At 39.1% G+C, this 25,745-nt stretch overlaps 1 protein-coding gene across 8 annotated transcripts in view; it reads right to left on the reverse strand.

Annotated features, from left to right (window-relative positions):
* Nucleotides 1-25,745, reverse strand: part of ARK2N (arkadia (RNF111) N-terminal like PKA signaling regulator 2N) — a 93,309-nt gene that overhangs the window by 59,652 nt on the left and 7,912 nt on the right. For all 8 annotated transcript variants that reach the window (XM_060122099.1, XM_060122101.1, XM_060122100.1 and 5 more), the window contains exon 2: nt 6,797-7,581. In XM_060122099.1, the coding sequence (XP_059978082.1) occupies nt 6,797-7,511 (715 nt within the window). In that variant the 5' untranslated portion in view covers nt 7,512-7,581. The remainder of the gene's footprint in view (nt 1-6,796; nt 7,582-25,745) is intronic.

Consider the following 25,745-nt stretch of genomic DNA (forward strand, 5'->3'; position numbering starts at 1 on the left):
TAGTGATTTTTTATGAATAGACAAAAGAAAAATTTCCCAGGTCTCAGTATCAAGAAAAGAAGTGTTTCTCCTAGAAAATGAGAACTGCTTATGTCATGCCACCTCTTTTCAATGCCTAAAAGGCTATGGGACAAATTTTTAGCCCAATTCTACCTAGCAAACAAAAACCTCATAACGTTTATTGTTATCAACTTTCCCTCTAACTTCATTTCATTCCTCCTCCCCTGATTACTGCATTCCATCCCCTTTCTTCACATTAAAAAAAAAAAAGGGCTTTCTTGGTGGCACACTGGTTACGAATCCGCCTGCCAATGCAGGGGACATGGGTTCAAGCCCTGGTCCGGGAAGATCTCACATGTCACGGAGCAACTAAGCCCATGCGCCACAAGTACTGAGCCCGCACTCTAGAGCCCATGAGCCACAACTACTGAAGCCCACGTGCCTAGAGCCCATGCTCCGCAACAAGAGAAGCCACCGCAGTGAGAAGCTCGCGCACCGCAACGAAGAGTAGCCTCCCCGCTAGCCGCAACTAGAGAGCCTGCCCGCGGCAACGAAGACCCAACGCAGTCAAAAATAAATAATTTTTTTTTAAAAAACACCTTATTTATAAGTAAACTTCCTCAAGAAGGGCATACCTTTCCCCGAAGTGTAACATATTTAGCTTACGGAAAGTCTAAATGGAATTTAAAGAATACTAAACTTTCTTTAAACAGTTTATCCCCATTATAAGTGCTGGGTAAACTGAAGTGTACAGGACAGGAAATGATATGGCTACTTTGATGTTTCAGATTCTGGCGCTGCTTATTTTTCAACAAACACTGGAAAATGAGTATTTAAAAGCTGAATTCAAAAAACTGGTGTGAGAATACTTATGCTAAGGACAATGAGATAAGTTGCAGCCTCATAAAGATGACTACCAGCAATAAATACTGAAAACAAGACATTTTGAAGTCTTAAAAAGAGGACCCAACGATACGTGTCAAACAAAACCCACAGAATGCACAACACCAAGTGTGAACCCTAATGTAAACTGTGGACTCTGAGTGATAATATGTCAATCTACGTTCATCAATTATAAGAAATGTACCATTCTGTGGGGGTGTTGATAGTGCAAGAGGCTGTACGCATGTGAGGACAGGAATAAGTGGGAAATCTCTGTACCTTCTGCTTAATTTTGCTGTGAACCTACAACTGCTCTAAAAAATACATTAAAAAAAACAAACAACAACCAGGGACCATATTCTCACCTTAAACACACATATGTCCTTTTATTAACACTAAAATATATCCTACTTTGAGAAAGACATCAAAAGCAAAGCTTATGCTTTTGCATACACAAAGTTTTTAAAGGCACTCACTTTAGGAAATAAGCTAGGAAAAGCAGGCTGAAAATAATACCTTGGTGCTTTAACATTAGAGATTGCCAAAGGATAGCCACCAGTAAGATTTCAAAGCTTCTAAATTTAAGGTAACATTATCTAGACACTGTAGCATAGAGAAAACCACATTTAAACAATGCATGCTTTTAAAATAATCACTTAAATGGAGTAAAATTTAAAGGTGCTTATGTTTATTAATCACTAATAACATATTTAAAAACTAGATGACACTGTTCAGAACTTAACAGAAGCAGACTACCAGTTTTACAATGATTTTTAGCTATGGGAGACTTAACATATCACTTTGCTTAACTGAGTAGTTCTCAGCCTGGCTGCCCACTGTCATCACCTGGGAGCTTAAAAATGCTGGTGCCTTTATGCTAAGTGAAATAAGTCCGAGAAAGACAAATACTGTATGATCTCACTTGCATGTGGAATCTTAAAAAAAACAAATTCAAAAAAACAGAGTAGTTTGGTGGAGAGTACGGGGTGCAGCAAGGATGAGTGAAGGTGATCAAATAGGACAAACTTCCAGTTATAGGATGAGTAAGTTCTGAGGATGTAATACAGCATGGTGGCTATAGCTAACAATACTGTATTGTATATTTGAGAGCTGCTAAGAGAGCAGATCTTAAAACTTCCCAACACACAAATTATAACTATGTGAAGTGAGAGGCGTGTTAACTAACCCTACTGTGCTAATCATTTCGCAGTATATACATTTATCAAATCAACACGTTGTATACCTTACTTAAACTTACACAATGTTATATATCAACTGTATCTCAAAAAAGCTGGGAGAAAAATGCTGATGCCTGGGTCAGATCCAGAGATTCTGATTTAATTGGTCTGCAGTGGGGTCTGGGCATCATAAGTTTTAAATGCTCCCAACCCCCAACAAGTGATTCTAACATATAGCCAGACTGAAAACTGCACAGATATTACCTGCTTTGTTTGCATTTACTAATCACTTTTCAGGCAGTCTTCAACTGATTACTCAGTCTCAGTGTCTTGTTATCAATGTATTTAGTGAGTCTCCTAAATAGCTACCAAAATACAATCAGATTACAGAGGCTTAAATTGGGGACATGGGGCTTTTAGTCACTTCATATTCAATACAGGAAAAAGGTCATGGAATTCCTAACATGGGTTTGGGGGTCTTATCTTCTACCATGAGTTGCTACTGCTTAAATTAATAATAATATTTTTCAAGTAATTCAATCCCCAGTAGGTTAAGAATCCTCACAAATCAATTTAAAAAAAAAAGTGTAGCAAGAGGAAAATGTGCAAAGAACATGAATAGACTGTTTACCAAAAGAATACAAATGGCCAATATGATTTTTCAACTTCATTAGTAATCAAAGAAATGCAAATTAAAGATACAGTTCATCCATCAAACCAGCAACATTTTTATAAACACTCAATAGAAAGAATATAATGCAACAAATACTCAAGCTCCTGGATGGAATAAACTTAATAAAGTATTAAAAAGTAGTTTGGCAGTATGTGTCAAGAGCCTTCAAGTGTTCATACCCTTCCTCATAATAGCAAAAACTAAAAACAGCCCAAAGGGCCAGGAGTAGGGAATTTATTTTATAGTTAGCTAAATTATTCAAAATCCATACATGGTTTTAGGGAGACTACTGTGTTTTGGTTAAAGGCTCAAAATGCAATGTTAGAGGGAAAGAAAGAAGTATACATAGTATGATAAATTTTGTTACATATTATGGAAGGCAATATACTTAAATGTTAACAAAAGCAGGATTTTAATCTTATACATCACATTTTTCTATTTTCAAAATTTCCTACAAAGGATTTACTAAAGAAAATTTTTTCATTTCCAAGTAAGAGTTAATTGATCAAGCGTAATAAGCCTCTACCTCAGAAAAACTGTAAGGTAAAATGATAGCTTATCATGAGGAATTTCACTGTATAATTGTATGGGGTGAGTAGTGAGTGCTGAGATCCTAGCTTCAGTAGGACTGAGCTGCGCCTGGCCACATGGATTGAGGATTCAGATGATCTTAAACAGGTGTCCTCAACAGCCTCCCTGACATTCTCCAACAAAGACCGATTAGATTTTCTAAAATGCAAAACAGCCAAGACAACTGACACTTACCTACCAAGGTGGATACTATTTTTGGAACCTCAGTCTGAGTGGGCACTTGCATGGTGGACTATTAAACCACACAAAAGCAGGTCATTATAGCCAAGACAAGATGAAGCTACCCTGAGGTTTATTCTATACTAAATATTTATGAAAAACAACGGTCACTGGAAAAACTCTTCCCTGCTGCCCACCTACAATGATGCATGTAAGCTGGTCTGTTCAGAGAATTTTTGAATTGAAGTCTGATGTCACAGACTTATTCACATTCACTAAAATCAAAACTCCCTGCAGGGAATTCCCTGGCAGTCCAATTGTTAAGGCTCTGAGTTTTCACTGCTGAGGGCCCAGGTTCAATCCCTGGTCGGGGAACCAAGATCCCACAAGCCGTGTGTCATGGCCAAAAAAAAAAAAAAAATCCCTGCAAGAGCAGACTTTACAGCTCTAGTCTCAAAGTGATTTTACAGAAAAACTGACCCCCCCAACCCCCGAAGAAATAATGCTCTAATAATAAAGTATAAAGATTAATAATACAAAAATATCACCTATAAATGAGACACTCAACAAAAGCCTTGAATACTCAAGACTACCACATAGTATTTTCACATTAATATGCACTACAAAATACTCTATTTTTGCTCATCTCTAAGTCCCCCAAATGAAAGAAGTGCCAGAATTATCTTGATATGATACCTCCAGATTCTTAAAAGAGCAATATAGTTTCAAAAACTTCAAGGAAAGAATGATCTAGTGTGGATACTAAGCTGCCTGTCAGTTAACTGTTAACTAAAGCAACAACAAAACCATTTCATAAACATCTACTGTCCAAATATCAAACTCAATTATTAATCATCACCATGCACTATATAAGTCTGCAGCATTAATTATTTCCACTCTTTAAAAGAAAATGCATTAATTGTTCAACTGTTTGGCATAAGTGAATATTTAGCATAATTCCTTCAATGTTTAAGCTGCTGCCAAAAAAAGTTTATAAATACAGCAATTCTGAATTACTAAATTAGTTGTACCTTGATGAAAGCATATAGCAAGAATCTCAGTTTTTAACTTTTCCTCTTGGTTTCCATTCTGTATAAACAGCTGGATTCAAATTTCAAATTCCAAGAGATTTGCTGTTAGGTACATCCAGTTTAAGTTCACCTGAATGTCCATGGTGTTGCACTCATCTTATAAGTCAGTTCACAATTTATCCTATCTTCACAATCTATACAACTTTTCAACAACTGCCTTGCTATAAGGTAGAGTGTATCCCCCCTGCCCCAAAGTTATAATCTGATTCAAGAAACTGAGGTATACATAATTATGACATCAGCAATGAAAAATGTCAAAATTTTTCGGGGGTAACAATGTGGATAATTGAAATGAACTTCCTAATATTTAAACTTAGGATGTTCTACCTTTGCTTTGCATAATTCCAGGAAAGACCATTCACAGCTGCTTATGTGTACAGCGCCTTCTGTAACTCTGTGGTGCAGAGCCTAGGCAGTCATATACAGTGGCCCTACAGCTTACCTCCCATTTGATTCTCCATGATTACCTTAGAAAACTCTTCATATTTTCAAAATCCACCAACTTATTAAGTGGTGTGCACAACAGAAACTAAATTACAGATTCAGATAATTTGGTGTTTTGGTTAGTATACAATTCAGAATAGACAAGAAACAGAAGACTGATGTTTTAGAAGTTTTAGACACTGGTCAAGGTAGTCAATTAGCAAAGAGGTTTGGAAAATATGAACAAAGCACACCTAACCTATTTAAGCCAAATAGGGAGAATGCCCACGAAGATATTTTTCATGCCACCTCTTCAATGGGGTCTATCTTCAAAGAGCACTTTGTTCACCCACCTTCTCCCTTTCCATAAAAAGACAAAGTATTGGGCAGTTACATAAAAATCTATTTAGTGAGTGGAATTAAGTAAGCACTATATCAAGAGATCCATCATGATCCTGATTAATAGCTTAGAACAGGACATAAGAATGCATAAACAATTGTATAGGTGTTAATATAGCTTTCTTTAAAATATTAAATGTAAATCTGAAATACACCTAGAACCTGCCTTAGAACAACCCCAAAGTTTGCTTCTCTCATGCAGTCATCTGATGAGCTTCAATTAAATCCCCTCCCCCAGTAATTTTAACATAAGGAACTACCAAAGGAATTCAATAGATATTAAAACAGTAAGCATTTCCAACGATGGTTAAAAACTCATATTTAATATACTATATGGATGATGCTTTTATTTTAAGTTGAACACCTATAAAATCGTTCTTATTACTGAGTTTCTGTAAGTTTGGTTAGCTATAGGTTTAATTAACCAATATGATTTATCTTGAAATATTCTTTGTATAGCAGCAATATGCTGACGTATAGAAACAGAAACATTTCAGAAAACTAGGAGGAAAAAAGTCACCCATAAAACTTTGAAAACCAAAACTTCCCCCTTTAACGTAGCAATAAATAATGCTGTCATGATCTATTAAATGCCATGTACTTTACAGAATGTTCCTAATCGAAAGAGTCTCTTCAATGAGAATTCACCCAAGAACCATTCAGACCTCACCTTTCTTCCACTATTAAATCTCAAGACTGCCTTCGTAGTACATACACAGTACCAGACGTAGTAATATGGAGAAAGCAGATGTGTCAAACATGTAATAAATTACAGACTCGTATACCAATAAGAGCTGGAACAGCAGATTTTTCTGTACTTTTTAAACTTGGGGGCGTTAAGGGGGAAATTTTGCAAAAAACATTCCTTTCAATGCAAGTGACAACTAGCTAAACATGCACTGAATGGGGGGGGACACATAAAACTACTGTTTTAGGAGGAATAGTTATTAGAAACCTTTAACGAAAGGTAGAACATGTTATTTCAGACACCATAAGCTCGAGTGCAGTGGCTATATAATAAAGCAAGGTGCCTATTCCTGAGGAAAACGTACTTAGTAATAATGCTGAACAGTGAGTATTAAATCTAAGTAGTGCTAGAAAGGCAATGATGGGAATTCAGGTAATGTGTTACAGAGAAAGAGACTTGTGAGAAATTCCATTACTTAAAAATAATCCTGTCCCTATCATTAAGTATTTTTTTTGGCTGTTGTGCTAAAGTGCACTGGAAACCTCAGAACAGGTTTTTAAATTGGCCATGTCTTGTTAATACACTGCAGTCTTCAAATTTACACAGAGCTGCAGGTCTCCTGGATTTTTTCAAGTGTCACTCATCTAACTGAGCCTGAGAGCTGAGAAATGCCATCAGGTGCTCTACAGTCAGTTTAAAAAACATCCTCTACCTGGTATCTCTGCAGTGATTGTCTTGCTGCTCCCTGAAACTTCTTCATCATCATCTGATGAGCTCGTGCTTGAGTCACAAGTCAGGTCACTATCACTGGTACTACTGTCCTGCAACAAGTTATATTTCTTTCGTGCAGCAGCCTCCCGTTTCTGCCTCAGTAGCCTGATTCTCTCCTTGTGCTTTTGGCTCCGATGACCTTTAACCTTGGCGACTCGGCCATTCTGTTTATCACTGGATTGCCGGTTTTTCTTGGCAGCCATGGTGGATGTTTCACTTTCAGATCGGGACCGGCGAGACTTGCGCCCAACTGTGGCACCAGACACTCCGGAAGGGTCTCCTTCTACCGCTGTTTCTGCCTGGGAGGGTTCATTCTCCTCTGCAGAAGACAGTGTATCTGAATCGGCCAGGTGACCACTAGAGGAAGGGGAAAGCATGCAGTGGTTAGAGGAGTCACTCTCATAAACTCGACCAGTTGTCGGCTTGTCACTCTCCGTGGATGCCAACTGAGACTCAGAAGAGTCCCTTCTCAGTTCCATCAACAAGCAGGGCATTGAAGAAAGAACTGTAGAATCCACCACACCATCTTTCGGAACTTGAGATTCCAGTTCTACAGATCCATCTTCCTCCTTAGCTGTCTCTTGTTCAGATGTTTTTGGTGGGACTTCAGACTCAATGAGTTCTTCAACTTTTCCCACTGCCTCCTCCATCTTCATTTCAGACTTTCAAGTTAAATCATGGAGCAGAGTCTAGGAAACTATGTCAAAGATGCAACGGGAAAGCAACCTGTACAAAAACACACAAAAATCAATAAACGGAAATGGCAGATTATTTAATCAACACAACATTCCTACCTTTCTAAGTGGGCAGCAAAAGTTACCATCATATAGGCCTTTAAAATACATGTATCTATTATTTGCTTGAACAACAGTCAAATTCAGAGGACTTAATACGACCAAAATACTGGCATACACAGCTACTAAAAATGGCACAATATTAATCTTCTATTACTGAACTTGCAAGACCAGCAAGCAACCAAACAAGGATTTTCAACTTTAAAACTTTATTTAAACTGTTCAAGAAAAGGATCCTCAAAGCTTTGATATAGTTAGCAAGTATGTAAACTTTAAATGAAAAGGAATGCTCCAAAAAAACTGGTCTACAACAAGTGAACTGGAATGATTACTTTTACATTCAAATCCTCAAAGAAAGGAAGCAAGGGAGTGAGTTACAGTGGAGTGACATCAAATGTACACTTATGTTAAAGGGGAAAAAAAACCCATCAATTACGTGCATTTGGCAAGTGGGCAACAAAAGTAATTACATGCATCAAAGCTGTCATTCCTCTCAACAGGAGTTGCTCTAGAGGGGCATTAAGATGAAAAACCTGAATCTGCTATTTACTCAGTTCTTCCTAGTTCCCACAAACCTCTCATCATGCTGAATATGATGAGTCTAATGTTTAAACATATGTTTTGTTTCATAAACAATAGCCACTAAATACAGATTAACTACTTTGTGAACCCAAAAAACCTAAAACTCTCTATTCTATGAATGACTTAAGGGGGTTAAAAGAAAACCCCCTACACACATTCTCCACCTCCTACGCTAACTTTAGAACCTAATATCCTTCCACCACTGTGTGTGCTACAACTCCACTTAATCACAAACAGGACATAATCTTTAACCACAAGAGTTGTGACCTATACAGTGCAAACTTCATTAACTAGTGGTTTTTTAAGAGGCGGCTAACAATGTGCAAAGCAAGTAAATACCTCACCCTGAACAACTGATGTTAAGGAAGGCAATGATCATGTGCCATAAGTCACAGACAGACACAAACAAGCTAGATGGTATGTCAGTGAGGCACAATAAGACATCTCTGTCACTTCATTCCATCAAGTTACTTGATAGTTCACTATATGGTAGACAGCAACTAGAAGATATCTGAAAAATGGAGTTATTTATTGATCTAACATGACAAGCCTACTTTTTTGCTTACTATAAACATAAATGTTCTATATATCTGGGGTTTTTTTCAGGTCCTGTTCTCAGCTGCTGATAAAACAGGCATTCTGATGAATTTTCCTTAACACACATGAAAACCAGAACATTCATGGCCACTGGAAACATTTATAAGTTAAAAACAATCTCATGGAGCTTCCCTGGTGGCTCAGTGGTTAAGAATCCGCCTGCCAATGCAGGGGACACGGGTTCGATCCCTGGTCCGGGAAGATCCCACAGGCCGCGGAGCAACTAAGCCCATGAGCCACAACTACTGAGCCTGCTCTCTAGAGCCCGTGAGCCACAACTACTGAGCCTGAGCTCTAGAGCCCACGAGGCACAACTACTGAAGCCTGGCCCCCCCCCAAAGTCCATGCACCACAACTACTGAGCCCACGCACCACAACTGCTGAAGCCCACACACTCCAGGGCCCGCTTGCCACAACTACTGAAGCCTGCATGACTAGAACCCATGCTCCGTAATGAAGAGTAGCCCCCACTAGCCGCAACTAGAGAAAGCCCGCCACAGCAACGAAGACCCAACACAGGGAAAAAGAGAAAAAAAGAATCATATGCAATAATTTTCAAAACCTGGCTGTCAATTCTGGACAATGAAAATGCACTGTTTTATTAGTCCTGTAATAATTAAGAAACTAACACAAAAGAATTTGAGGACAGGAAGAAAAGTTAAACCATGGTAAGGAAGCAGTACACTGCCTGCTCTGAGGAGATAAGGAAGTGGTAAGTATAAGAGTAAATTAGGCTACTGGGAAAATCTGGAGGGAGTTTGTATCATATCAGACCTCCTTCTTGGTCAGCAAAGCATAACACAAGGTGAAAAATAAGGCAGGTTTGGGAGTTTGTGAAAAATGGAAAAGGGTTTAACATACGTTACAGAAAATCTGACAAAGAATAAAACTGCTGAATACAATGACTTAAACAGGGTGAAAAAGAATTCACAATACTCAATTTCTAAACTATGTAGAAACCATTAACAGAAACTTGAGGTAAAATGTGATTGTTCTTCCCTGCTCAAAATCTCTGTCCACATCTCTAGTTTCATCTTGGGCCACTCACACCCAGCTCTCTTTAGCTACAAAAACTGTCACAAAAACAATTTTTTCAGATCTCTGGCCTTTCACACTCATTTTGTGCCGGACCTCTTGCTGGCTACTCTTTGCAGGTTATCAGAATAAACACTGCTTCCTTGGGGGTAGCATGGGTACCTTACAGACTAATAAGATCCTTGTTATCTACATATTACACACCTATTTTCCTTCAGGACACTTTGCATAACTGTAGTTAAGTAATTGTGTCATTGTTTAATGTCCATCCCCCATACGTAAGGACATACAAAGGTTTAAAGGAAAATAACTGAAAATTATATAACCACTCCCCTAGCTGATTTATCTGTATGATTAACAGGCAAAAGAGACCTTAACGCAAAAATTATCATCAAAACAAAAGGTGTCATTCTAATCTTGCATGGCCCAAAGATAAACATGATGGGAATCTGTGGAAGTTTTCTTCTGACTACAAGTTTCTCAAGAAAGTAGAAAGCAAGGTCATCAGTTAAGAGTGAGGATGAGTAAGATGGTGGTGAGGCTGATCAGAGGACCAGGTGTGAAACAATAGTGAGAAAGTGAAGAAACTAGGCAAGTACAGTAAATGATTTCCAGACAATAATAAGGGCCCACTCTAAGGGCTATAGCCATGAATGTAAAGTGAAACTGGTATACATGGATGTGACTCCTCCTTTCAAGTTCAGCTGTATAAGTCCAAGTGCAGAGGAGGTAGAAAATGGATTTAACCTGAACTGTAGTTTCACCAAGCAACTAGAACAAAGCAAGAAAAAGCAAGTGTGTACAAGAATATGATTTAAATGATCACATTAAGAAGGTATGGGGTAGTGAAAATGTGCTAGGACCAACAGAATGGGCATCCCAGTGTAGTAAGGGTATACACTGAACTGGAAAGATAGAAGGTGGTAGTCCAAGAGCACTGTGAATGAAATTGAGATTACAGAAGGGTTGCAGTTACTGGTAACTAACAAGATCTAAAATAGCACTCAAAGTGCTGTCCTTGAATGACTGTCTGCAATGAGGGAAGTGTAGAAATTAAGAGTAACTGATTAGAAATTTACAGCAATTTGATATTGTCATGACAACCAAAGAGCATTTCGATTTCCTAGTATCTGATTTTGACTGTATTTTACCCAAAAAATCCACCAACGATGGATTGTAAATAAAAATATAATGGCCCTTTACAACAGACAGTTCAAGAAACATAGGTTAGAGTATGACTATGGAAATACGTGGCTGAGGTAGAGAAGAGAACAAAACCATTACAGGAACTGAGTGGGCAGTGTCAGAGGAAGCATCTATGCGTATATTGAAATGACCAAGAATTAAGACAAAAGTAATAATGGACAAAATGACACTAAGCAAGGAACAAAAATCATCACAATATAAAGGGGTCAGTGGCAGGACTTCCCTGGTGGCACAGTGGTTAAGACTCCACGCTCCAAATGCAGGGGCCCCAGGTTCAATCCCTGGTCAGGGAACTAGACCCCACATGCATGCCGCAACTAAGAAGTCCACGTGCCCAGCTCACATGCCGCCAACTAATGATCCCGCATGCCACAACAAAGACCTGGCACAGCCACAATAAATAAATAAAATATATTTTTTAAAAAACAAAAACAAAGCACAGCCACCCCTTGCAAGGTGAAGCAGTGCCCTCAGGGGAAAGCCAAACTGTTATTAGTATCAGAAGATAAAGGGAAAGTTCAGAGAGGAGGTTGAGAATATTGGTGACTTTGCTGATGATAAAACAAAGTGGAAGGAAGCTGAAGACGGAGGGGAAGAAACAGAACAGGGAATGTGCAGTGCTTTCTGGAGATTAGAGTGCAGGAAACGGGGTGACTAAGGAGTCTGGAGCTTCTTGTGATATTCATGAAACAAAAAACTTATGTAAAGCACTCAGATATTTTCTTTTCCATTCTATATAGTTAAAAAATTTGGTGCTGGTCATGACTCAGTAAAATGATTTCACAACTAATAGTTGGCAACCTGAAGCTTGAAAAACACTGTCTAGAGAAACATATGTGTCATAAAAGCACTGTTTTGTGATAGACAAAACAAAAACCAAACATCTATTAACAACAGAACGGTAAAATAAATTGTGGTAAATTCCTATAATGAAGGAGCATATATAGCAGTGAAAGAAAAGACAAATAAAAGACCACTACAGGGCTTCCCTGGTGGCGCAGTGGTTGAGAGTCCGCCTGCCGATGCAGGGGACACGGGTTCATGCCCCGGTCCGGGAAGATCCCACATGCCGCGGAGCGGCTAGGCCCGTGAGCCATGGCCGCTGAGCCTGCGCGTCCAGAGCCTGTGGTCTGCAACGGGAGAGGCCACAACAGTGAGAGGCCACAACAGTGAGAGGCCCGCGTACCGCAAAAAAAAAAAAAAATGCAGAGATTGTCAAACTGGATAAAAAATATCTAATTTTATGCAGTTTGCAAAAGATGTATCTTAGATTCAAAGATATAATAGGTTGAAAGAAAAGAATGGAAAAAGCTATACTATGCAAAGAGTAAACATAGGAAAGCTAAAACACAACATCATCAGACAAAACTGACTTTAAGAAATGTTGCTAGAGACAAAGAGGGACATTTCATAACGATACAAAGGAAATGACACCAGGAAAATATAAAAATTATAAATGTATACATTACTTATAAATATATATGCACTTAACAAAGGTCCAAAATATATGAAGCAAAAACTGACAGAATAGAAAGAAGATAATTCAACACTAACAGCTGCAGATTTCAATTCCTCATTTTAAATGTATAAAACTAGACAGAAAATCAGCAAAAATATAGAAGTTTTGAACATTATTCACAAACTCAACCCATAAGACACATACTCCACTCCTTGGGTGGTTACTAGCATATACAGCTAGCTGGGTACAGGGTAACCCCCCAACTAAGATGTGGTCTATAGGAAGAGTAAAAAGAGAAGTAATCAACTTTGATTTGAATTAGATAATGCTCATAGGAATACCGGTCTCAAAGAAAAAAAAAAACAGAAATACAAACTTGGACATTATCAATATAAGCAGAGGTGATAGCTGAATATATCAGCTCATCCAGGGAGAAAACAGAGTGAACAGAGAAGAGACTTTAACAGTCTTTTTTAAAAATTGTGAACCAGGGGCTTCCCTGGTGGCGCAGTGGTTAAGAATCCTCCTGCCAAGGCAGGGTACACACGGGTTCAAGCCCTGGTCCGGAAAGATCCCACACGCCGCGGAGCAACTAAGCCCATGCGCCACAGCTACTGAGCCTGCGCTCTAGAGCCTGTGAGCCACAGCTACTGAGCCCACGTGCCACAACTACCGAAGCCATTGCGCCTAGAGCCAGTGCTCCGCAACAAGAGAAGCCACTGCAATGAAGAGTAGCTCCCGCTCGCCGCAATTAAAGAAAGCCCGTGTGCAGCAAAGACCCAACGCAGCCAAAACTAAAATAAATAAATAAATTTATAATTAAAAAAAAACAACTGTGAACCAGCTGCTTTAGTCTATAAACTGGTAAGTAAGAAATTATCTTTGGAAGAAGAAAAACCACAAAGACATCCATAAAACACACCCAGAGAAGAAAGTCTTCCTTCTTGTAGTATATTCTTGGATGTTTAACAACTTCCAGTACGCTTAGAGGTGTGAGAAAGGGCCATGATAAGTGAGGTCTTATCTAAGATGAGACCACTATAGGGAACCCTCCTGAGGATTTTGACATAGCTATGTATAAAATCATTAAGAACCTAACATAAGAAAGTCTTGCCGTTCACACTTCTCATTTTAAGCCCTTGAACAACCATCGTTAACCATTCTTTAACACCACTGCATGAAATGACACAAAAATGAATGAATGAATAAACTGACACTGTATTGTCCTTCCTGATGCGGCAAATGCAAACAAGTCATTTGCTGTTACAAGTTTACTTACAGGCACTTTTTCCGTTGAAACCACAAATTGACACAAGCACAGCCCACTAAGTGAAATTGCTTCTAGACAAGATTTTGCTCGACAGTCTACAAAATGGGGAACTCCTGCATCTTTATTTCATATCACCACCCTAGAACTGTAAGAAACACAAGCAGGTAATGCCTCAAACATGAGCTAGATGAACCAGTTAACTTACACTGCTTCCTGACATGTACAAGCCATAGCATTAGATAATTCATGAATTCCCACTTTGCTCTCTTGCACAAAACAAACAGCTTTCTATTTAGACAAAAAAGCAACTTTAAAAAGGGTTGTTTAAAGTTTGTCAATGTTTTACTGACAAAATAAGAATTCTTTTCTGCCCGTTTGAGTAGAGGCTATAACATTTTCCCTGTCACAGAAATTTAAGTTTAAAACAAAAAGTCTTACAACTGATCCTGTCTATTCCCTTGCAAAGCAGGATTGGCCCAAACAGGTGACCTTCTACTGTTTTATCTAATCTAGCTTCAAGTACCAAGTGATAGGGCTTATACCAACCTCCCTTGAGAGATCACTATGTTCCAAATAGAATTTATAACATGTTTTTTCCCAAGATTTAGTCTACTGCAGCCATTCATTTTATTTAAAATTGATACTAAAAAGCTATCTATATCTGTGACCCAAAACCACCCAACATAAAAAGTCTACAAGAAACACAATAAAGATCAATCTTCATGTGAGTCTGCTCTTAATTTCAATGTTTAAATTTTTTAGTCACTTCTCTTCCCCCTAAAAAATCTATACCCACAAATTTTCAAAACTAGTACATAGGCATCAGACCACTAAAAAACAAATTTGGGTACTGGGTTCTCCGCTCTTTAATTCAAAGCAGTCACACTCTCCTCCAAACCCCCAAACCCCCTTTGGGGGTTTTTGTTTTGTTTTGTTTTTGCAGTACGCGGGCCTCTCACTGTTGTGGCCTCTCCCGTTGCGGAGCACAGGCTCCGGACGCGCAGGCTCAGCGGCCATGGCTCACGGGCCCAGCCGCTCTGCGGCATGTGGGATCTTCCCGGACCGCGGCACGAGCCCGAGCCCGTGTCCCCTGCACCGGCAGGCAGACTCCCAACCACTGCGCCACCAGGGAAGCCCTAAAACCATTTTTAAAAGACTAGGACAGACGTTATTTAATTCAGCTAATATGTATTAAGTACTTACTGTGTCAGGCAACATGCTAGCTTTGGGACTACGAAATGAAAAAGTCACGGTACTCACACTCAAGTGTAATCAAAAATAAAGATCTGTTGAAAACCTACTATTCAAATGTTTCAGGGCAATTAAAGACAGTAAGTAGTTCACACAAATGAACTGGCTGAGTACAAGTAGGACAGAATTAGGTAAATACTACAGGAAAGTATAAAGAACTCTGGACATTCATAAGATCAGAACTAGAAAAAGTGTCTACAAAGAGGATAATAATTTAACTGGGTTGGAAAGATAAGAATGATTTCAGTAAATATAAACAAGAGGGTTTCCCTGGTGGTGCAGTGGTTAAGAATCCGCCTGCCAATGCAGGGGACATGGGTTCGAGCCCTGGTCTGGGAAGATCCCGCATGCCATGGAACAACTAAACCCGTACGCGACAACTACTGAGCCTGTGCTCTAGGGCCCACGAGCCACAACTACTGAAGCCCGCGCGCCTAGAGCCCATGCTCTGCAATGAGAGAAGCCACCGCAATGAGAAGCCTGCGCACTGCAACAGAGTAGCCCCCACTCACCGCAACTAGATAAAGCCCACGCACAGCAATGAAGACGAAACACAGCCAAAAATAAATAAATAAATTTATTAAAAATATAAAAAATAAAAACAAGAGTAACAGGGCTACTACAAAATCTTAACCTATATTCCATAATGAGAGACATGAGGGAAAAAAAATCAAAGGAAACAAGAAAGGTCAAAGGTACTTGACTTAAAACCCAAGAAGGAACTTCAAAGTTTCATTTGAGTTACTTTAAAAGTTGATTACATTTAGATGACAGGTCTATTCTGGCAAAGACAATAATCCTACAGAAACAAAACTGCTGCCAGTTTTCATCAATGTCACTCTAAGCACTAACACAATATGGTAACAGCCATGAGATATGGTAATCCAATGTCTTTCAAATATGAAAATAAATGTTCATAAAAACACCAGTCTTAAGGTGAGAAAAGGGAAATGCTATGTCCACTGGCAAACTGATGTTCTCTAACATTGGTTTTCCTTGTTTGTAAAACTTCAGTTCTTGGTAGGATGAAATAAATGACACTTAAAGCACCTAGTACATAACAAGCACAAAGTCAAATTTCAAGAAATAGTGTTTTTTAATATTTTTATTCTTTCTTCTTCCTCTTCACTTCAAGTCCATCACAGAACAAACAAGTCACTTCTCTACAACCAAAGTCATGAGGATTCATTCAGGCTTTCAACACATATTTATTGAGTACCTAGTGTTAGCTACTACGCCAGGCACTGGGAAATATATGGTACATTCCTAATGGAACTTAGAGTCTAAGGGAGAGACAATCAAATAATCACACAAGTGAATAATCACGCAAATATTAAATTTATTTCTGCGGTAAGTCCAGCAGAGAAAAGGTATGTTGGCACCATGAAAGGAGAAAAAGAAGAGGAATGTAACATAGTCTGGGAGATTTAGGACGGCTTCCTGAGGAATAAATAGGAACCCACTGTTTCAAATAGGGAAGGCAGACATAGATTTAAGCTGATATGTACTTTAAAAAGACCATTCTGGGTTAAGAATCCGCCTGCCAATGCAGGGGACACAGGTTCAAATCCCTGGTCCAGGAAGATCCCACATGCCACAGAGCAACTAAGCCTGTGCACCACAACTACGGAAGCCCACGTGCTGCAACTACTGAAGCCCGCGCACCTAGAGTCGGTGCTCCGCAACAAGACAAGTCACCACAATGAGAAGCCCGCACACCACAAAGAAGAGTAGCCCCCGCTCGCCACAATTAGAGAAAGCCCACAAGCAGCAACAAAGACCCAATGCAGCCAAATAAATAAACAAATAAATATAAAAAGACCACTCTGGCTGCACAGTGGAGAATGGATGGAAAAGGAAGGTAAGAGTAAATGTCAGCTGAACAATTCAAAGGCAAGGCTAAAAATTTCAGTAACTCTAGACTGACTGTAGTGGCAACAGAGAGATATGGGTGAATATGAGAGATCATAGAGCAAATACGGGAGGTGAAAAAGGCAGGTATCGGGACTTGCCTGGTGGCACAGTGGTTAAGAATCCGCCTGCTAATGCAGGGGACACGGGTTTGAGCCCTGGTCTGGGAAGATCCCACATGCCGTGGAGCAACTAAGCCCGTGCACCACAACTACTGAGCCTGTGTGCCACAGCTACTGAAGCCCACACACCTAGAGCATGCTGCAGAGCAACTAAGAACATGTGCCACAACTACCAAGCCTGCGCTCTAGAGCCTGCGAGCCACAGCTACTGAAGCCCACACGCCTAGAGCCTGTGCTCCGCAACAAGAGAAGCCACTGCAATGAGAAGCCCGCGCACCGCAACAAAGAGTAGCCCTCACTTGCCACAACTAGAGAAAGCCTGCTCACAGCAATGAAGACCCAATACAATCAATCAATCAATAAATCAAGACAGGTATCAACGACAAGTTCTTGGTTTCTAGATTCTGCAACTAGACTGATGGAAGAACCAATCACTAAGGGAACATGAAAGACCTGTGTAGTGAATGGAGAGGGGAAAGGGACATCAAAGACTTTAGTATCAGGCATAGGGAGTTTAAAGTTCCTTTGATATGGAGGTTCTTTAAAAAACTAAAAAGAGAGTTACCATATGATCCAGTAATCCCACTCCTGGGCACATATCTGGAGAAAACTAATTCGAAAAGATACATGCACCCCAACGTTCACTGCAGCACTATTTACAATAGCCAAGACATGAAAGAAACCTAAATGTCCATCGACAGATGAATGGATAAAGAAAACATGGTACACGCGCGCGCACACACACACACACACAATGGAATATTACTCAGCCATAAAAAGAATGAAATAATGCCATTTGCAGCAACATGGATGGACCTAGAGATTATCATACTAAGTGAAGTAAACCAAAGATAAATATCATACGGTATCACTTATATGTGAAATCTGAAAAAAAAACATACAAATAAACTTATTTACTAAACAGAAATAGAGCCACAGACACAGAAAACAAACTTATGGTTACCAACAGGGAAGGTGAGGGAAGGGATAAATTAGGAGGATGGGATTAACATGTACACACTACTATATATAAAGTAGATAACCAACAAGAACCTGCTGTAGAGCACAGGGAACTATACTCAATATTTTGTAATAACATATAAGGGAAAAGAATCTGAAAAAGAATAGGTGTGTGTGTGTGTGTGTGTGTGTATACATACACACACACATATATATAACTGAATCACTGTGCTGTACACCTGAAACTAACAAGACACTGTAAATCAACTATACTTCAATTTTTTTTTAAAGTACCTTTGAGACATGTAAAGAAATGTTGAGGAAGCACTAAGATATTTAATATTTAGATCTAATGCTTGGGAGAGGTGCGGATGGATTCTCCTGCCAATAATACTAAAATATCCTTGGCATTCCTAAGAAAACATGAAATAAAATCATGAACTGGAAAATTTCAAATCTTTGAGAATCAGTACCATTTTCTTCTATTTCTCTGCAGCTGACTCTCATCATACTTAAAAGTAATGACAGATGAAAAATAAAGGCAGCAAAGTAGAGAAAAAAAATAATTTAAGAAACTTGAATTCTAATCTTAGGTCTACCATTAACTATATAAATAAGGATGAGTATCTTTTTTCTTTAGTTCCTAATATACAAGCTTTAAAAGAAAAAAAAGATAAGAAGAAGTAGGGAGTAAGGATACAGACTCTAATGGTTATTAAGGGCAACAAACATGTACACATGACAATGTTTACAGAATGTTTTAAAAACTCTAAAGCACTACACAGCTCAGACACCTCTCAATATATATACCCTGTATGGGTGTAGGAAAGCAGAACAGTTGTTTAAGTAGTATTTTAGTACTAATCTTACATTCTCGTAAAAATAACTGCAAATAATTCAGCCTTTGGCATGACTGGATCCATTGTTTGATGGCCAAGGATACAATCTATCTGTGGGGGGTGGGGGGGGTGGATGTGTGCATATATGCTCAGTAACTATTAAAATCAAGCACTCTCTACTCTCTAGAAAATCAGCTAAGCATTTAAATGCATAACCCACCCCCAACCCCAACCCTACTTACAGTCAAAAATCCAGTATAATATAGTCAGCCTTCCCTATACTCCTTTCTTCCATATCCTTGGGATCTCCGTATCCTTGGCTCATGTAGTACTGTAATATTTACTACTGGAAAAAAAAATACCCATAAGTGGACCCACACAGTCCAAACTCATGTTGTTCAAGGATCAACTGTACTATTAACCCATTTTTAAGACAGGTACAAAGTTAGGCAATTTGCACAAACTCACAGAGCCAATACTGGAGTCAGAATTTTAACTAAAGCAACTCCAGAGTCCAAGTTCTTCCCTACTCATCACTCCAAAGTATAACCCACTTAGCACCATACCTTAAAATAATGTGTTCAATAAATATTTGCTATTGGTGATAGTAATAATCAAAAAAAAAGTATGCTTCTGCTATAATTCTACTTTTAACACTGATTTTCAGCCAAAAATGCTTAAGAATATACTGCCAAAAACTGGAAGCAACCAAGAAGACATCCTTTAGTACGGGGGTCCCCAACCCCCAGTACTGGTCCGTGGCCTGTTAGGAACTGGGCCACACAGCAGGCGGTGAGCGGCAGGTGGGCGAGCAAAGCTTCATCTGCCGCTCCCCATCGCTCACATTACTGAACCATCTCCCCCCAACCCCATCAGTGGAAAAACTGTCTTCCACCAACCAGTCCCTGGTGCCAAAAAGGCTGGAGACCGCTGCTTTAGTAGGTGAATGAATAAATTGTTACATCGGGACAATGGAATATTATTCAGCACTAAAAATAAATGACCTCTCAAGCCATGAAAAGACACTGGAGAAACTTAAATGCATATTACTAAGTGAAAGAAGCCCATCTGTATGGGCCCAACTGTATGACATTCTGGAAAGGGCAAAACTATGGAGAGATAGTAAAACCACCAGTGGTTGCCAGGGATTTGCGGTAGGGAGAGATGGATAGGCAGAGCACAGAAGATTTTCAGGGCAGTGAAACTGTAATTGTGGAAACATGTCATTATAAATTTATCCAAATCCATAAACCACCAAGAGTGACCCCTAAAGTCAACTATGGACTCTGGGTGATAACGTGTTAATGTAGGTTCCTCAGTTGTAACAAATGTACCACTGGGGGGGCGGGGGGGGGGGGGAAGACCGTTGATAATAGAGGAGACTATGCATGTATGGGGCAAGGAGTACATGGGAAATCTCTGAATTTACATTCAATTTTGCTGTGAACCTAAAACTGCTCTTAAAAAATTAAGTCAATTAAAATAAATAACTAAATAGTCTGTTAAAAAAAAAAATCAGAAGTTGCCAGAGGGTGGTGGAGAAGAGGGAGGAATTAACAAGATGAGATCTTCAGGGAAGTGAAACTATTGTTAGATACTATAATGATGGATAGGCATTGGTCAAAACCCACAGAACTGTTATTTCACGCTATTCAACAGAGTATCTCTTTTTCAACACAAAGAGTGACCCCTAATAGAAACTTGAACTTTAACAATGTATCAATATTAGCTCATCAATTGTAACAAATGTACCAAACTAATGCAAGATGTTAATAACAGGAGAAACTGGGGAGGGGGGTTAAAGTAACTCTCTGTACTTTGTTAAATTTTTCTGCAAACCTAAAACTGATCTAAAAAATAAAGTCTATTAGGTTTTTTTTAATGCTGAGGAAACTTGTTGGCTTGGAGCTGCTGGGGGGGCCAACTCTGTCCTCATGAGAGGAAAGCCTGGCTGGAAATTAAGCCCACAAGTAAAAGCAATAAAGAGCCAGTATACAAGAAAGAAAAATAGTGCTCAGATTATATCAAATGAACTCCTAGATTCAGCTAGGCCAGATGCACACTGGAGTTACCACAGTTAAATTAACCTATTAAATCTCATTTTTGCTTTTTAAAAAATGCGTATGATCACACACACATGTTTTAGTCATCTCCTGAATAAACAGCTTCACAGGAACTAGGGTCACAACATATAGAAAACCCTGTAGTTGGCGGCTCTCCTTGTAGACTTCATGGAAAAGGTAACATGAGCGCAATCTGCATTACCCTGGCCTTTACTTCTCAGCATCAGAAAACCAGTGCCTCCAAGTGGCACTACGGGTGCTGCTGGTCAATTTTAGCCACAGCATAAAATATTCAACCATGAATTAGCCAAGACCTCAATGTTTTCAAAAAGTTTCAAGGATTATTTTAAAAAGATAGAGTCAATTCCATTTTAAAAACCCACTAAAAGAATGTTTCTTTCAGTCACTAACAATTTTTAAAAAGAAATTGATAAATGTTTTATTGCTTATTTGTAGGCCTTTATAAAAGCCGTAATTTAAAAAGATACACAGAATAAAGTGGTCTACCCACACTGACAACATATCTAAACAATTCTATTTAGGTTTTCAGAGCATTTTAATTATTTTTATTAATTATTGCTCATAGTTAACCTGGAATGTATAATCCTCATTTCTAAGAAAAGAATATGTAGGTCAATGGCCAAGTTATATTTAGATATATTTAGACAGATATATTTAGAACTGTTTCCAAATTTCCAACCTGCTTCTTAACCTAAGACTAGATCATGCTACACAAGTAGCCTCCTGTAACCAAAATAAAAGTTCTGAACACATAGATCTTTACAAAAGATAAAGTAGGTTATATATTTAAAAGATAAGGTTTTAATACAGATTCCTTTAAAACAGTTTCTGTAATATATTTGAAGTTTCTGTAATATATTTGAAGTCTGATATTTAAAATTCATTTTTTGTTGCTAAACCATTTACAGATAACCTGTTCCTGGGCAGCCAGAAAGGCCACCCATCACACACACACATTCGTGGGGAACCTGGTGCTAAAATTTGGTTTTGCCCACAAATATACAAGAATATATCTCCTGTGTAAATCAAGGCACATCTACATTTTACCCCGGAGAGGGTAAACAAGACTGCTCCTTGCTTAGAGCCACAGTTTCTTTATATATATTTCCTTACGATTAGAATAAAATTTGAATTTTTTTTTTTGAGGCTTACAAGGTATGTCTTGCTCAATCCTCATTTCAGCATCATTTTGTCTCTTTAGGCTCCAAAATCTTCAATTTTTCTGATTCAGGGTATTTTGCACTTGCTGTTCACACTGCCAGGAAAGCACTCCCCTAGCTCTTTTTCAGGCTGGCTCTCATATTTCAGGCATCAATTCAAATTTACATTACAAAGGCCTTCCCTGAATGCATTAAATGCATCCTCTCACCCATACCCCATTATTCTCTTTTTTTAAAGTGTCTAAAATTATCTTGCTTATTTATGTGTCTAGGTTATTGCCTATCTGCTTCATAGAATGTAAGACACAAGAGGGCAAGGATTTTGTCTCCTTGATTACTATACCAGCACCACTAGAAAAATACCCAACACATAGGAGACACTTAATATTTCTTGAACATATACTTTTTTTTTTTTTGGGCTGCGCCACACAGCATGCAGGATCTTAGTTCCCTAACCAGGGATCAAACCTGTGCCCCATGGAGTGGACGCGCAGTCTTAAGCACTGGACCACCAGTGCAGTCCCGTTCTTGAACATATACTTACAGTCAGAATTTATTAAGCAAAAGACATTTTGCTAGGCCCTGTGGATAAGGCCCATATCACTTAAAAATTAAATGTTTTACTAAAATAGAATCTTAAGGACATCTTGATTTTTTTTTAAGTGGACATTTTAAAATCTGACATATTTGTTAATAACGTCCAAACCATTAAAAAATTTTAAGTACAAATTCTGCTACAGTGCAGTTACTTCAGCACTGACTTTAACTACAAACGCATCATTAGCATAGCATGAGTCCTTTCAGATATGCATAATAATGATACAAGGCTTTAGAAATGATTTACTTATTTTTTCAAAACAGCAGCTATCAGATATGCAAATGCATGCCATATCTTTGCTTAGATCTATGGCTCAATTAGTACAAGCTAGTAATATTTAAATAACCAATACCAGGAATTCCCCGGCAGTCCAGTGGTTAGGACTCTGAGGAACTTCCACTGCAGGGAGCACGAGTTCCATCCCTGGTCAGGGAACTGGGATCCCACATGCCCTGCGGCGTAGCCAAAAAATAAAAAACCCAAGTCACTTCATAATTTGGCTTCGCCCACAAATACACATCTTTTGTGTAAATCAAGGTATATCTACATTTTACACTCAAGAAGGTACACAAGACTGCTCCTTTGATAGTTCTCCCTAAAAACAAAACATCCTTTGTTTTAATTCATCTTATAGAAACCACACAACCACCATTTCTTCAGTATCTTTATATTTGAAAAAAATGGTATAGTTTTCCATACGCATTAACTTAACGTTATGCCCAATGATGTGAAATGGTTAATCAATGAAAGTAAAAACTATGCCATGTAAGGAGGGAAAAGAGGAATTATTAAGAATAATTAATAAGAACTGCAGCAAAGGAGCTGCAGTTTAAATAGCCTCACAGCAATCTAGTCTAAACGAATTTTTTATTTATTTATTTTTAAAATTTACTTATTTTCTATCTATTTACTTTTGGCTGCGTTGCGTCTTCATTGCTGAGCGCTGGCTTTCTCTCGTTGCGGAGGGGGGGGCTACTCTTCGTTGCGGTGCACAGGCTACTCATTGCGGTGGCTTCCCTTGTTGCGGAGCACCGGCTTTAGGCACGCGGGCTTCAGTGGGGCACGGGCTTAGCTGCTCCACAGTATGTGGGATCTTCCCGGACCAGGGATCGAACCCGTGTCCCCTGCATTGGCAGGCGGATTCTTAACCACTGCGTCACCAGGGAAGTCCCTACTTTTATTTTTTAATTTTTATTTGGCCACACCACACAGCTTGCGGGACCTTAGGTCCCCTACCAGGGACTGAACCCAGGGTCACAGCAGTGAAATCACCAAGTCCTAACCACTGAATCGCCAGGGAAGTCCCTAAACAAGTTTTCTATTTTTTTTTTAATAGGCTTAGCTTCAAAATCTAAAAATTGTTAGCTGCCTTACAGTTCAAATATTCAACTATGCATGTTTATTACTGAACTTATGATTCAAAAATAATGCACTCTCCCAGCAGTAAAAATCAAATCAATTGGACTGTTTCTATACTTTTGTTAAAATATTTACTTCTTACATGGATGAGACTTAAAAAAAAAAGTCATGAGACCACCAATAAGAATGTAGCTAACTCTAAGATAACAGAAGTTTCTGCTTTCGTGACAGTTATAATATGAAATAGATTATAGCTTGCGTCTACTGCTAACTCATTTTTTTAAGCAGTAGTAACTTCCCTAATATGTAATTGGGACCAAGGTTTAAAAAAAAAAATCCATGACAATCAGTCATGGGTTTTTAAAACCACTCTCTTAGGTTTTTGTCAAAATTTGCCTACTCTACACCCAGAAACTTAAAAAAAAGGCCTAAAGAGTTCTGAAGTTTTGCTTGGTTTTGTTTTTCCAATATAAACAAGAACAGGAGACCAGGACCAGAGACAAATTGCAACCCGTGAAGATAAAACTAGAATGAAGCAGGGCTTTCAAAAAGTATTGTGTGCCTACTTCCTGCTGGTGTGGGCAACTGTCACAGAAAGATTATAATAAGATTCTACAGTGTTAGACAAGTTCAATATCAAAATAGATATTGTGACAATCTAATTCTAATGGTGGGAGAGAATCACAAAGCAGTAATCATCAAAAAAATTAGCACCTAACAATTATTACCTGAATTTTCTACTTGTGGCACACAAACACACTGCTGTAAGAGGGTGATTTTTAAAGCAAACCACACACACACACAAAGGACTGAGAACATTTAACCCCAAGAAATTAAGAGCTAACCTTATACATGAGGGAGAAGGGAAATAACACACCATGAGGAAAGCAATTTAAAAGATACAACTGGGGCTTCTCTGGTGGCGCAGTGGTTGAGAGTTCGCCTGCCGATGCAGGGGACACGGGTTCGTGCCCCGGTCTGGGAGGATCCCACATGCCGCGGAATGGCTGGGCCCGTGAGCCATGGCCGCTGAGCCTGCGCATCCCGGAGCCTGTGCACCGCAACGGGAGAAGCCACAACAGTGAGAGGCCCGCGTACCGAGAAAGAAAAAAAAAAAAAAAAAGGGCTTCCCTGGTGGCGCAATGGTTGAGAGTCCGCCTGCCGATGCAGGGGACACCGGTTCGTGCCCCGGTCCGGGAAGATCCCACATGCCACGGAGCGGCTGGGCCCGTGAGCCATGGCCGCTGAGCCTGCGAGTTCGGAGCCTGTGCTCCGCAACGGGAGAGGCCACAACAGTGAGAGACCCACGTAACGCAAAAAAAAAAACCCAAAAAACAACAACAAAAAAAGATACAACTTACTGGTATAAATGTTTTACTCACCCTCCTCAGCCCCATTATACCACAATCTTCTTTGAAAACAGAGATTATGTTAATCATCTTCGGTTCGCTCACAGTTCCTAACACGTAATATTTAACAAATATTGGTTGATGAATCGAATCATTTCTAAATATCACCAAGACCACTAATGAAATACATACCTTGTTTGCTTAATAGTACTAGTGACTTGTATATAAAAATATATTCTATTACAGAGACTTCTCTGGTGGTCCAATGGTTAAGACTCCGTGCTTCCACTGCAGGGGGCATGGGTTCGATCCCT

This window comes from Lagenorhynchus albirostris, chromosome 14, assembly GCF_949774975.1.
Source record: "Lagenorhynchus albirostris chromosome 14, mLagAlb1.1, whole genome shotgun sequence".
Lineage (NCBI taxonomy): Eukaryota > Metazoa > Chordata > Mammalia > Artiodactyla > Delphinidae > Lagenorhynchus > Lagenorhynchus albirostris.